At 57.7% G+C, this 14,057-nt stretch overlaps 1 protein-coding gene across 2 annotated transcripts in view; it reads left to right on the top strand.

Annotated features, from left to right (window-relative positions):
- The first annotated feature begins 598 nt into the window (after positions 1–598).
- The window catches only part of KAZN (kazrin, periplakin interacting protein), a 165,350-nt gene continuing 151,891 nt past the window's right edge, over positions 599–14,057 (top strand). The window contains exon 1 of one of the 2 annotated variants that reach the window (XM_047869742.1): positions 599–906. In XM_047869742.1, the coding sequence (XP_047725698.1) occupies positions 699–906 (208 nt within the window). In that variant the 5' untranslated portion in view covers positions 599–698. The remainder of the gene's footprint in view (positions 907–14,057) is intronic. The other variant, XM_047869740.1, reaches the window with a different exon arrangement.

The following is a 14,057-nucleotide window of genomic DNA, read 5'->3' as shown; positions in this document are numbered from 1 at the left end:
TCACACAGTACAGGTGGGTGCAGGAAATGTCCCAGGGCCACCACCCCTTTCCCTGTCCACTCGTGCTGCCCTCTCCTGGTCGGCTCTTGGGACTTCAGCTCCTCAGCAAGGCTGTCACGAGGGTGTCGGAAGAGTGGAGACATCACCAAACCGGGGGTACCAGGCAGCCGTCCCCCAGATGCCCGCACTCTGGGCTTTCAGAGATCTTGGTTCAGGCCTGTCCCCCTCCGGCCCGTGCGCCACTGGCTGTCGTTCTGACCCGCAGTCTCTCCAGAAATGACCATGTTGGGGGATGCGCCGAGCGTCCCCGGAACGGGGCCACGAAGCGCTCGCCGAGGCCGTGGGGCGAGTCCCGGCGCCGCCGAGGGGCCGGGGGCGGGGCCGGAGGCGGGGCCGAGGGCGGGGCGGGGCGAGTGGCCTCGCCAGCCCGGAAGGAGCGGGAGGCGGAGCCGCGGGAGTGAGGGCCGTTCCCACGTGAGAGGCGGGCGGCCGAATTCCTCGCGTGCGGCGGCCGCGGACTGCCCGGCGTCGGCCGGACGGAGAGCCCGGGTGCGGCGCGCGCGGGCGGCCGGCGGCCGGCGGGGACGGCGCTCGGCTGCGCCCCGATGCGGCGGCGGCCTCGGAGGCTGTGAGCCCGGCGCCCGCCGTCGGAGCCCCCCGCGCCGCCGCGGCAGCGCCCCCCTCCCCGGGCACGCGGCATGCGGGCGGCCGACTCGGGCACCTGGGAGCGCGTCCGCCAGCTGGCGGCGCAGGGCGAGCCGGCGCCTTCCTGCGGGGCGGGGGCCGGGCCGGCGCGCCCCCCGGGGCCCGCAGCTTGCGAGGCGGGTGCGGACGCTGCGCGGCCGGCCGACCGGCCCCGCGCCGGGGCGCCCTCCGTTCGAGCGGATGGCGACTGCAGCCAGCCGGGTAGGTGCGCGCGGGGCGGGGCGGGGAGGGCGGCGCGGCCGCAGGCCCGGGGAGCCGCCGGGGCCGGGCGCGCGGGGGCGCTCCGGGCCGGGATCGCCGCGCGCGGGTGGCAAAGTTCTCGCCGCGCGCCGCGCCCCCAGCGCGGGGAGGGGCGCCCGGGAGACGCGCGGGACGCGGAGTTAGTTCTGCGGCGCGGGGGCGGGGGTTTCGGGGGTCGCAGCTCTCCGGCCGAGCCCCCGAGCGAGCTGCAGAGGGAGGTCAAGGCCACGCCTGCCGGAGTCGGCGAGATCCCGCGGCGCCTGGAGGGAGACCTTGCTCTGGGCGGGCCCCGCGACTTTCGTGGGAAGCGTGGGAAAGGGGCCAGCCCCGCACGAAGTTGGGGCAGCCCCTCTCCGGCCGCACCTGTAAACCCACCTGGCAGCCCCGTAAAGGGCCAGGAGAGCCTGCTCTCCTGCTGCCCCTCGGAGAGGAAAGTGATGAATTGCATTTGCCGGGAGGGTAGAGATTTCTCTTACGTTTGAAGGCTGATGCGGAAAGAGATCGAGGCGGTGCAGACACAAATTAAATGGTCCAGTTGCGTATCATGGGCTAATCTGACCCCAGCTGAGAACCGCGTTTTAATGTTAAAATGTTCGGAGTAGCTGCAGCCCGTTTCATTATGTTCCTGTCCCAGCTGCCCGCCACCCCGTCCCGGCAAGTTATGTCTGGGGGGGGGGGGGTCCCACCGAATCCCTGGATCCCCTTGACTCTAGAGGAGGAAGAAATTTAGATGGAAGAGGAAGGGCTTCCAAGAAGTGTCTGTCACCATCAGTTTGAACTTTGAATACTTTTTCCAGGAAAAAATGGGGGTGGAGGGAGTACAACATGATTATTCATTCTTTCTTGAATACCTGTTGTGTTCCAGTAATTTGCATGCAGTGTCTCCTTAAAATTTTATCACAACTCTGGGAGCCAGGCTGTGTTATCTCCACGAAGATAAGGACAGAAAACGCAACTTGCCCAAGGTGCCACGATTTCAAATTTTCTCAGTTGACAGTGGAATGCCTCTCCCAGACAGCAAGCTTAACCAGCTGGGAAACACCAGGCTTATTTACCTAATAATTATTTCTTTCCTATGAGAAAAAGCCAGCAGCAAGGCCCCCTAATTCCAGGCTGCCTGTGTTGGTCTCCCAGGGAGACAGAATCCTGATTATCACAGTTGTAGCCACAGGAGCTGGGACCACTGACCTGCTGAGCTGCCACTGGTGTCCTGGAGCCCCTGAAGTCTTGGGTCACCAAGGGTCTAGAAAAGGGACACTGAGCCCTGGAAGTAGCTTGAATCCCTGAACCCTTGGCCTCGGGGCTGGGCCTGTTGGAGACAGTCCCACCTCCTCCCCAGTTGCACAGAGCAGTTACAGAAAAGATAGCTTGCTGTAAAACAGAGCACAGATGCGAAGTGCAAGCAGATAGAGCTCGGGCAACTTGTTTATCTTTTTGAGACTCCGTTTACCCATTTGAAAAGTGGCGGATGATACATGTGTCAACTAACACTGATGACCCAAAAGCTAGTGTCTGCAAAGCACCTTGCCTCGTTCCTAGTTGACGCATAATAAAGGCTGGTTGTCAGCTTCCCTTGTGGGGCACCTGTCAGTGCCCCCGTTGACTCGGTTTCCCATTAGGATGTGATGCTGTAGGTTCCATCTCCACCCTCCTGAACTGTGCCAAGATGAGATTTGTCTTGTGTGTAAAATACCTCAGGGATCCAAGGCTGACTGTTGTGCCGGGGGGGGGGGGGGGGGGGGGGGGGGTTGTTATTATGTAAAAGTGTAGGAGATGGCTGGGTGGAGATAGGTCTGTTTACTTTGTGTCTACAAAGACTCTGTTTGTGTATTCATAATAACAATATCCTAATGATACGGTGTAGCTGAGAAACCCCCGGGTCTCCAAGGCCTTGGGGGGTGGTGGTTGTTCCAATGGCCCTCGTGGTGTCCCTTTAGGGCAGAGAGCAGTGGAAATCTTCTGATTTACAGATGGCATCCCTGGCGCGAAACAGGATCAAGCCGGCGGCTACACCAGAAAGTTTTGAGTTCTCTCCACTCCACCACCCACCCTTTACCCTCTTCCGGGGCCCGGTTCTTTTTTTTTTTTTTTTTTAACAGGGACAGGAACCAACACTTGCCTTGTGTGCTTTGGCCATTTCTTTTTTTTTTTTTTTTTTTTTTTAATTTTTTTTTTTTTCAACATTTATTTATTTTTGGGACAGAGAGAGACAGAGCATGAACGGCGGAGGGGCAGAGAGAGAGGGAGACACAGAATCGGAAACAGGCTCCAGGCTCTGAGCCATCAGCCCAGAGCCCGACGCGGGGCTCGAACTCACGGACTGTGAGATCGTGACCTGGCTGAAGTCGGACGCTTAACCGACTGCGCCACCCAGGCGCCCCCCGGGGCCCGGTTCTTAAAGGTCACGTGCAGTTTCTGAGAACTTCCGTGCCGGCTGGGCATTGAGGCTGGCCTGCCATGGACGTGGATGTTTGAGAATCCACGAATGGTTTGAGACATTGGCTGTTATTAGGGGGTTTTCCTCTGGGAAGCAAATGAGAGCTCTTCTGGCTTGGAACCGCAAGCTGAAATTACTGTTGAAATAAACATTTTAGCCAGGCTGTGAGGTGACTAGTCCCAGGATCTCTGCCCATCGGTCTCCAGCTGCACGTAGTTGCCCTGTTGGATGACAGAGTCTGGGAATTGGCACATTCAGAGGTGTGGCGGAGGGGTAAGGGAGAGGGGATGCTGGCTTGGCAGGCTGGAAGCCTGGACACCTTGACATTGCTCACGGAGGGTGCCCTGAGATCAGGAAGGGGGACAGGCTCTGTGCCGGTGACAGCCCTGGCCTCCAGAGTGGGGCCAGTTCTAGGGGAGGTGACCGTTTTCAGGCTCAGGACCAGAGCAGGAGAGGCAGAGATGAGATACGCACTCAGTCCGCACCTGGTTCTGCCTCAAATCTGTGTGACCTTGAGAAACTCGGTAACTCAGTTTCCCTGTTTGGCACCGTGGGACTAACTCCATGTGAGGGGAGGTCACCCAGACCCCCCGCAGAGTAAAGCAGGTGCTCCCTGAAGCTTCTTAGGGCTGCGGTGTGAATTCTTTCCATCTTTGGTCGTGCATCCATTCAGTCACATTTCTTGAGCAACTACCGCGGCCACTGTCGTAGCTGCCAGGGATACAGTAGCAAAGGGGACAGCCGCAGCCCCTGTTTCCATGGAGCTTCTATCGTGGGAGGAGATTTCCAGCAGGCACGGGCGCACAAGATGTGTCAGGAGATGGCCAGTGCTGTGCAGAAACATAAAGCCAGGTGAGGGGTTAGCATGATGGGAGCGGGTGCTGGGTAGCATCTGGGCAGCGGGGTCAGAGAAGGGAGTGAGCTGGGTCCCTAAGGCGAGAGGGTGTTCGCCCTTCGGCTAAAGGCACCCCCAAGCCATTGTTTCTGAGTTGTTGGTAAATTAGTAAATTTGGAGACTGGACCGCGTATCTGTCCGCATCTGAAGCCAGCCAGACCTCGAGGCCCAGTTCAGAGGCCGTTGCCTCCTTAAGCGTTTCTCTGAACCCCAGCTTTCAAAAGCCGCAGGACCTAATGGCTCCTCGTCCAGCCTCTACCTTTGTTATTAGTCATTTGCGTTCTTATCGCCTCTTGCCCCTCCCCCTCACATAAAGCACACCCCTGGCCGAGGGCACCAGGCCCTTGTGGATCTGGGTACTGGCTCTCATTGCTGTCCTGTACCCTCCTGGGGGCCGGTGATGGTACTCACCCAATGGGGTGCTCTGTCTTAATCAGTCCTCCAGGGACCCCAGCCGGGAGGTGCAATCGCCCGTCCGGGTCCACAGGTGAGGAGACTGGTGCTCAGGAAAGTTTAGTAATTTGCCCGAGATCACACAGCTGGTAGGTGTCACAGCCAGGATTTGACGGTGGGGTCCCAGGCTGAGGACCTCAAAGCGGTGTGGAAAGACCTTGTGTTGATGTTTAAGACGTAGAGCCACGTGAGGTTTCAGGTCCGTTTTCTCTTTAAATTTTTATCTTTAAAAAGAGGGGGCGGGGGTTGTCCTCTCCTTGACTTTCCTTGTTTTAAGCAACTCAAGCATTTGCTTATCTTTGTGCCTTTAGCAATTTCAGCAATAGATTGGTCTTGTGTTATCCCTTCTGTAAAGGGTCTTTGCTGGGTTAGGGGTGAGATTTCAATCTCCACCTTGGAACCGGGGATTCTCTTAGAAAGCCAGCCACCAGGACCACAGGGTTTAGTGTGGACTCCTTGGCGACCCGAGCGGGACAGAGACTGCTGAGGCTGGGGGGTGAAAGTCACTGCTCTTGAACACCATTCCCGTTGGTTTCCCCGGGGAGATCCCCTGCGGGCCAGCACCCTCACCCCGGGTGACCGCTCAGCGAGAAGGATTGCGCGTTGCTTCTGCCAGGACACTTGGGGACAGGGCACCAGCTTTGGAGTCCAACACACGCTGGTTACTCGCTTCTGCTTACTACTAGCTATGTGTCCCCAAGCAAATGATTTAAGATCCCAAGCCTCAGTTTACCCATCTATTAAATGGGATCATATCACCCACTTCGGAATTGTCGGACAGGAATCTGTGTGGTTGGCATCCTTCATACACTCACGGAGCCCGATGCCACAGGAGGGAGGAGGTTTCCCGTTTATCCAGAGTCCAAACAAATCGATTGAGTGTGTATGTGTGTGTAAACTTCTTAAACGTTTTGAAGCGTGAGATATTGGGATTTGATGAGATCGGGTGATTCCAGAGGACTGGTGGCTGGCTCATTTGGCCTTCAAATTTCCATAATAGTCATTATGCCTGCTTTGTGTTCCTTGTAACATTCCAATCGAGTTTACTGGAGGATATACCAGGACCCTCTAGCCATTCTGAAAGATGAGTTTAACCCCCTTAAGCCATTTCAAGAGTCACAGAGTGCATGGTTCAAGGAAAACAGCAAACATGAGCCTGGACCCCAGCCCCTCCCACCCATCCGGGGGCCAGTTGACAAAAGTAGAAAATCAGATACATAGGTGTTTACCCGGATTTTAGCCCTAGCAGATAAGCACAGCCAACATATCATTAAAGCTGTCCAAAGCAGCCGCCGTGGGGATGCTGTGTTTGCTGTGGGTCACTAAGGGCTGTAAACACTCCAGAGAGGTTGGCAGGCTGTGTTTACAAGGTATGTGTGCGTGTGCGTGCCTGTGTGTGGAGTTACTTTTTATGAATTCACTCTCCGTAGATGCGCTTCATGTTGCATGCGTCCGATGAGTGCCTGGCCGGGAGGGGAAAAGTCAGGAATGACTCCTGTTCTGAAGGACCACCCCTTCCGTGCCCCTTGGGGCAGCCACCCTGAAGGTGGGGACTTCGTGCTTTCTCTTGTCTGCTGTTGGGATGCCCTCAAGAGAAGTCAGGTGGAGGACCTGGGTCGTGGCCATTCCCCTGAGCCCTTGGCCAGTGCCAGTGGCCCCAGAGGTGCTAGAGCAGACCCGGATTTGGAAGAAATTAACGGCCAGAGAGGTATGACAGGTGGGTGAGTCCTGAGCTCTGAGCTGGGGGGACGCTACGCCCGGGCTAAGGAAGAGGGGAGCTGGTGGGTTCAGTGACGGCGACCGTCCCAGTGCTCCCTCCATCTGTGCGCTGGGCTTTGGGGACCACTGCGGGGAACACCCACCACCTGGGAGCCTGCCTGCAGGTGCCAGCAGCCTCATCTGTGGTTGCCGCCCGGACTCGGAGGCTGGCTCAGGCTCCCAACTAGTTTGGGCTGTGACTTTATCACAGGTGTTGAGTGCGTTCGGTACCTTTTAATCGTACACAAGCTTCAGAAAGTTCTCCCTGGGGGCCTGGAGAGAGGTGAAAACAAGCCAGTTCCTTCCCGGACTGCACGGCTCTGCCTCACCGGTGCCCTGGGGACTTTGAAGTCCCCCTGTGCCCAGGCAGGGAAGAATGTGTATTTCCGGTTTGGGGAAGGTCCCTTTAATGGCAAAGAAGTGTTTGTTCAGGGCCGCCCAGGAGCCGAGCACTTTGTTAGCTGCACTCCTGTTGGTCTTGTCCTACCCCCGTAAGGCAGCCCGGCATTCCTCCCCATCCTAAAGGTGACACAGCTGGGGCTCCTGGGTGACTCAGTCGGTTAAGCGTCCGACTTCGGCTTGGGTCGTGATCTCACGGTCTGTGAGTTTGAGCCCCGCGTCGGGCTCTGTGCTGACGGCTCGGAGCCTGGAGCCTGCTTCGGATTCTGTCTCCCTCTCTCTCTCTGCCCCCCCCCCCAATAAATAAAACATTTTAAAAAATTAAAAAGGTGACCCAGTTGAGGCTTCAAAGCAGTTAAACAGATTGTAGGAAGTGGCTGTTCGAGGACGTCACACTCTCTGCCCCAGGACCATTGCTTCTCACTGCCGTTTTTCCTTCACCAGCTGACGATTCCTTGAGGGCCACCAGGGCACCAGGCAGAGGCTGTGCGGCTGGGTGTCACGGGCTGGGTGTCATGGGATGCCCTCCCTGACATCTTTGACGCTGGCTTCCAGTCAGCCAGAGGCATTTGGAAGCGAGGACCTCTGGGGCCCAGGGCCACTCAGCTGGCTCCAGGAGACGACCCTGCCCCCCTGCCCCCCTGCCCCGGTGAGAGTCCAGAGCAGCCAGCTGACCCGTGACAGGAGGTCCAACCCAGGCAGAGTCCCCAGAGGGAAACAGCAGCAGGGATAGAGTCCGTCACTCTCTACGAAGTGAGGAAACCGAGGCCCAGAGTGAGGAAGGGACCACACTGCACGGTGCCATGTGGATTCCCGGGGCCAAATATCAAGACCCCCAACTACACGTGATACCTTGGCAAAGCTGGGAACTTACCCTCTTGACCTCCTTAAAGGGGGTTTCAGCCTGAGGATCACAGGGGTCTGAGGTAGGCTCCGCCTCTATTCTGCCTGTAGTGCTGGAGAGGGGGCCTGGGAATCTGTGTGTTTATGGAGTGCCCTGGGTGATTCTGGTACGAGGGTTCCACGGGCCAGACTTTGAGAACCTCTCTGCCCTTTGCGTTTCTGGGATTGGGTTAATTTTAGAGTGAGAATATTAGCAGGCCGAGCACTCTGGTTTACCCCCTGCATCCCGACATCATCCTTGGCCGCACCCTGCTCCCTCCCACAGGTGTGCCCAAGTGGACAAGAGGCATATAGACACCGTAGCCAACTCTCCCTCTTTCCCTTCCTAGCCCACGCGCCCCTCTGGCCCCCACCTGACCTTCCCCGAATCTGTTAGAAAGAGGCACGTGCTAATCTGTCTCATGCGCTCCCAGGATCGGCCAGGGGTGAGAAAGCAACCAGAGTAAGACTCTGTCTTTGCTCAGATCTCCCCACCCCGCTCCCCACACCGTCACCAGCACGCCTGTGCCTTCCGCTCAGCCGCTGTTCCTTCTTCCTTGAGTACCTCGGGGCGGGGGGAGGGGGCCAGGCATGGGGCAGGGCGCTGAGCGGGCAGAGGGGGACCGCACGCTCGGCCTAAAGAACCTCCGTTCATCCAGATCCTTTAGACTTGGGACCGAGCCCACTCGGGGCTCAAACTCACCATCCACGAGATCTTGACTTGAGCTGAAGTCAGACGCTCAACCCACTGAGCCAGCCAGGTGCCCCTCTGGCACTTTTTCATCGTCCCAAACTGTGACCGTACCCACTGAGGAGTAAGTCCCCACCCGCCGCTCCAGCCCCTGGTAACCCACCATTCTGCTTCCCGTCTGTGCATTTGCCTCCTGTAGGCGCTTCATACGGTAACTGCAGAACCCTGCACTCTCAACGGACTGTCCGTCCTTGACCCTGCACTGCCTGTCCTGGAACCGCACGTGGAGATCCCCTGGCCCCGGTACCTTATCTCTAGTGTTCTTTCAACTCCTTCCTTGAAAACTCGACCACCTCATATGTGTGCTGGGAAGCTCTGGGAAAGAAGTAAATTCAGTTGCCGTTTCTCTGGGATTAAGTCCAGTCTGTTGTTAATGCCTCTGCCACTGTGATGGGTTAAGCGTATACCTTTTTTGTTGGGTTGGTTTTGTTTGGTATCACTTTTCTTGAAGGGGAGTTGCTTGGGCTTCTGTTAGTTGGTTTTCCTTAGCATACTCGTGATGCCTAAGCTCTAACTACTAAGGGCTACTCATCACGGTGGGGAGTCTAGCAGCCAACCAGAAGGAAAAAGAACCATCCTCTTGGGTTCTGGGGCAGACATGGAGGCCAAACTGGACCACCTCCTCCCACCAGCAGGTGCACGGGCTCTTTAAGTGTGGGGTAGAAACGTCGCTCTCGGTGGAGCCTCCCCTCTCTCTTACACCCTGAGAAAGATGGTGGAGAAACCCCTTTTTATAGAAAGGGAAAGAGAGGCAGACACGTTGTGATCGCTGCAGGCCAGAGCTCTCTGACAGAACTTTGTGCAAAGGTGGAAATGTTCTAGATCTGTACAGTCCCATATGGTAGCCACTGGGTTTAAAATGTAGCTAGGGTGACCAGTGAACTGAATTTCAATTTTTTTCAAATATTTTTTTTTAAGGGGGGCTGGGGACAGAATCCCAAGCAGGCTCCGCACTGTCAGTGCAGAGCCCGATGTGAGGCTCGATCTCATGAACCACGAGATCATGACCTGAGCCGAAATCAAGAGTCAGGCGCTTAACCAACTGAGCCCCCCCGGTGTCCCCACTTTTTATTTAATTGCAAAAGGCTCCGTGCGGCTAGTGCCTACTGTATTGGGTGGCCCCGAGTCAGGGCATGGGACTACAGATGTTTCTGGGGCTCATCGAAGCTCGCAAAGCCTGAGAAATGTATTTTTCCACGGTGCCGCTCTGACGCTCCCACGCCTCTCCCTGTGGCCCAGACTGCCTGCATCAGAATCACTCAGAGCCTAAGTTCCTGGGCCCCCTCGCAGACCTGGACAGTCAAAAATATCCAGGGAGGAGCCCACAGATCTGCATTTCAAACAAGTTCCCTCCTCTGCCTTGTGATCCTGACCCTCTCCGAAGCGTGAGGACCAAGGCCTCCCAACACCTTCACCTTTACTTGTGTGGCTCTTCCCAGCCCCCGGTGACCCATCAGCACCCCTGTGCTTCTTCCGCCTCCCCCCATCCCTCATAACCACATGCTCCAGGCCGGTGGTTCACAAGATGGGGTGCCAAGACCAGCAACATCAGCCTCACCCGAGAACCTGTTACAGGTGCGAGTCTCCGCCCCCCCTCAGACCTGCAGAATCAGAAACGGGGTGGGCCCAGCAACCTGGGTCTTAATAATCCCCCTGAAGTGATGCTGATGCAGATAAGGCATGGGACCAATCACTGAGCAGCACTGCTCTGGGAAGCTCCTTCTGCTTAAATCCGCCAAATCCCCTCTCCCTGCCGCTTCCACCTCCCCTGTTCTCCGGCCTGTTCTCTCCCTGTCTGCCCAGAGCCGTTGAGACCCTTCCACACCTGGGGACTACAGGCTGTGTGGCTAGATGATGCATTGCCTTTCACAAGGGCCTTTGGGGATCCTGGCCTTACCCGAAGGGTGGCCATAACGGGGATGTCATAGGTGAGGCAAGCAGGACAGCAGCCAACAGCACCCCAATCCCCACCCCGTCTCCCCACGTCCCAGGTGGTGGCCGCCGTTCACCCTGGGTCAGAATCTCGGAAGAGCAGAGGGCCAGATGGGCCCGTTTCCCTGGGGCCCCTAGAGCTCCTCTTGGGGACGAGGGCTCTGGTGCACGCGCCCCCCCCCCCCCTTCGCGTCCATTGGCCCAGAGGAAACTGGCACAGCGCACGGCCGTGCTCGACAGACAGCGCTTGTGTATTTCACGTCTTCCCGACGTGCAGGGAAAGCGAGGAAGCTGGAGGCCAGAACGTCACACTGGCCCCGTGACTTGCCCACCGTGGTCACTCACGTCCGAGCCTCAGTTTCCCCGTTCCAGGAAACGAGAGTCATAGCGTCAGCCTGGCTCGGCTCCCACGCCTGTGGTTTGCCTGAGCCCACGATACGCAACAGCTTTGTAGTGTCTGAGCCCCTGACAAATGGGGTTGGCCCCGCCGGCAATCTTTTCCCTCTTTGGTGCCGGTGCGGCCAGACCTGTGCCTCAGGTGACCAGCTCATTCTGGACTGCCAGAACTCTCCCGGTCTCCGCATTGAGCGTCCCACGCCCTGGGACACCCCCTCGGTCCCCTGGCGAAACAGGACCGTCGGTCACCCTCTCTGTACCCCCAGTGGCTTCTTAACGCTTAGCTGTGCCAGCCGTACTTACCTGCTGCTGCTGTATCCGACGAGCGATCCCCCCACCCCACCCTTGCACTGTCCGCAGCTAAGGTGTCCCCTGCCTGGCCTCTGACCCCTCTACCTTCGCTCGCCTTTTGGTGCTGTTCTCTCCCAGCTCATTCACGTCTCTGGGCCACAGCTGAGGGTCAGGATGATTCCCGCCGAGCACCTTTACTAAGTCAAATCTGCCCGCTTTTTTTTTGCTTAATTACTCACTGGATGCATACTCCTCCGACTGGGTGCCTGGTGTTGACAAGCTGAGCCAAGCCAGCTCTACCCTCCTGGGGCTTACAGTCTGGAGGGGAAGGGTTCTGTCTAGAACCTTTAACTTGAACCAGAAGGATGGCCTCCCTCAAGCCCTCCCCAGATCTGCCAAGGCTCCTGGTTCACCCACCTGACAGGTGTTGAGTACCTGCTCTGGCCTGGACTTGGGGCTGGGACCCACGGACGTCTGACAGCCTCTCTTTTGACTCCTGTCGAGGAGCTCAGAGCCTCCTCACTGTCCCACGAGCCAGCTGGCTCACTCCCACCCCCCACCTTCTTCTGTTACCGTTCCACCCCACACTGACTTCCGACTTTTCCACCTCGTCCCGGGCGCCCGACCCTTCTGCAAAAGCCTTTCTTGTTCATTCCACCTGCTCTGTGCTTTGTCCTTGCATTGCCATGGGCGTGCGTCATTGGAGCACGGGGTAGCTGTGGCAGGTCCTGCATGAGCATTTCTCGACTGTTACCCGGGGCTCTCTGAACTGTCCTCTCCAACGGGGCGGGGCCATAGGGCACCTGCACCTCTGTCTCCCTCTGTTCACCTGGAGCACAGAGCAGGGCTCCAGGAAATGCTCCAAGCGGGGGGGGGGGGGGGGGGGGGGGGTGGAACACGTGCGCGTGAATATTTGAGCTGGAAGGACCTTAGGAGAAATCTAATCCTGCTGACATTGACACACCTTTGGCTGAGCCTCACCCAGCAGGTCGGGCACGCCTGGAGAGCACCTGCGGCCTCACCAGTAATTGTCAGGCTTTTGAGGGGTTAGTAAACACGTCCCTCTTTTCTGGAGCCGGCTGAAAGCTATCGGCAGGAATGGGACGGGTGGAGATGGTGACTTGGGTTGTGCCTTGTGTGCACCCCCCATCCCCCCCGCACCCCTGCACTGGATTTCGTTCTCAGCCTCCGTCTGAGATGTAAGCTCACGAGTTCATTTGCTTTTACGCTTGCCCTCGTCCTTTGTGTCATCTGGTCACCCTGTAAACAAGTGGACAGTTTGTGTTTCAGTCTCCAGAATCATTGGGGGGAGGGGGGGGCGGTGCCTGGGTGGCTCAGTCGGTTGAGCGTCCGACTTCGGCTCAGGTCATGATCTCGCGGTTCGTGAGTTGGAGCCCCGCGTCGGGCTCTGTGCTGACAGCTCGGAGCCTGGAGCCTGCTTCCGATTCTGTGTCTCCCTCTCTGCCTGTCTCCCGTTCACACACTCTCTCTCTGTCTTAAAAATAAACATTAAAAAAGAAAAAAAAAAAAGAATCATTGAACCTGTAGAGCCCCTGAAGTTCTTTTCTTCTCTTCATTTATCCTGTGAATACTTGGGGTGCACCTGCCTGGGTCAGAACCCTTAAGTAACAGGGATACAATTGTAGATAAAACACAAAACTGCTCAAAACACAGTCCTCCCCGCTGGCCTGAAGTCAAGGATATTTTCAGAGGATGAGACACCGAAAATTCTTCCTCCGTTTTCGGTGTCGTTGAACATTTCCTAAAATGCCTTTCTGCTTCCCCACCTTGGTCGCAGGGCCAGTGGAGCCCGGGCGACTCCTTTTTTGGCATTGGGCTTCTGCAGACTTTCCGGTTCTAACTCAGAGCCTGCGCGCCTGGGACGGCTTGTTGTACTCGGCCCCACAACTTTCCCTGTCTGGGTTCAAGAAAGTCAGAATCCATTGCGTGCATCACCGAGTCTTGTCGTTGCTTCTTTGTCCTCAGATGTAAGCCAGAGCTCTAGTTAAGTGGGCACCTGAGCTGGCCGGGACCCGGTTGGAAGACTTTGGTTGTGTGTTTGGGCGCCCGCTGGGGTGTTTCGAGGTGGCCTGCAGCTGCTCTTACCTCTCTTCACGCCAGGCTCCTGGAGTAGGCATCAGGGACTTCCCCCAAAAGGCCGCGTGTCCCCGTGCGACCTCCTCTCCCAGGGTGATCGGGCTGGCCCTGCCGACCTCTAAGGCCAGAGCCCCGCCCTCGTGCTGTCCCCGAGCCAGCTGCGCCTTCCTGCTTCCCGGGCTGACTCGCTGATCCTGTTCGCTGGGTCCTTTTTCAGAGACTCGCGGTTCGCCAGGCAGATGAACCAGTGTTCTGAGCAGTGCTTAGAGGGACTCGTGCTTCTCCCCCCCCCCCCCCGTGCCACCCAGAACTCTCCCCGCAAGGTGTGCCGTCCCTTGGGAACACGCGGGCGAAAACCATGCAGGGGAGCCCCCTCCGGGGACTCCTGCTTTGCAGGGTCGCCGACACCAAACAGCCCAAATCAGCGAGGTGCATGAGTCACCCCATTTTGCAGACGAAATAACTGAGGCACAGGGAAGTAAAGAAGCTTGTCCCAGGCCACGGAGCCGGGAGGTAGAGATAAGGATTCAACCCGAGGTCCAGCTGGAGTCCGGCTGGCAGTAGCCGTTACTCTCCTGTCCCCACTGCCATGTACATCGTGGGGTCACTTGCCCCCATCCTCAGCAGTGGCATGGCAGAGTCTGAAGTGAGCGATTACGGGGGGGACTTTATCCCTTGAAAGGCCGGGCACGCCCCTCCTGTCCAGGGGCCCCACCCCTGCCGAAGAGCTCGCCGTGGCTGCTTCCCGGGGCTGGGCTGGCCCCTAGTAAACTAGGAGGGTCGTGGGCCAGCTCTGTATACTCCAGCCCGAGGCTCAGGTG

The sequence above is a fragment of the Prionailurus viverrinus genome, chromosome C1, assembly GCF_022837055.1.
Source record: "Prionailurus viverrinus isolate Anna chromosome C1, UM_Priviv_1.0, whole genome shotgun sequence".
In the NCBI taxonomy this organism is placed as follows: domain Eukaryota; kingdom Metazoa; phylum Chordata; class Mammalia; order Carnivora; family Felidae; genus Prionailurus; species Prionailurus viverrinus.
The sequence above is the reverse complement of the archived record's forward strand: the minus strand, read 5'-3'. Positions and strand labels throughout refer to the sequence as shown.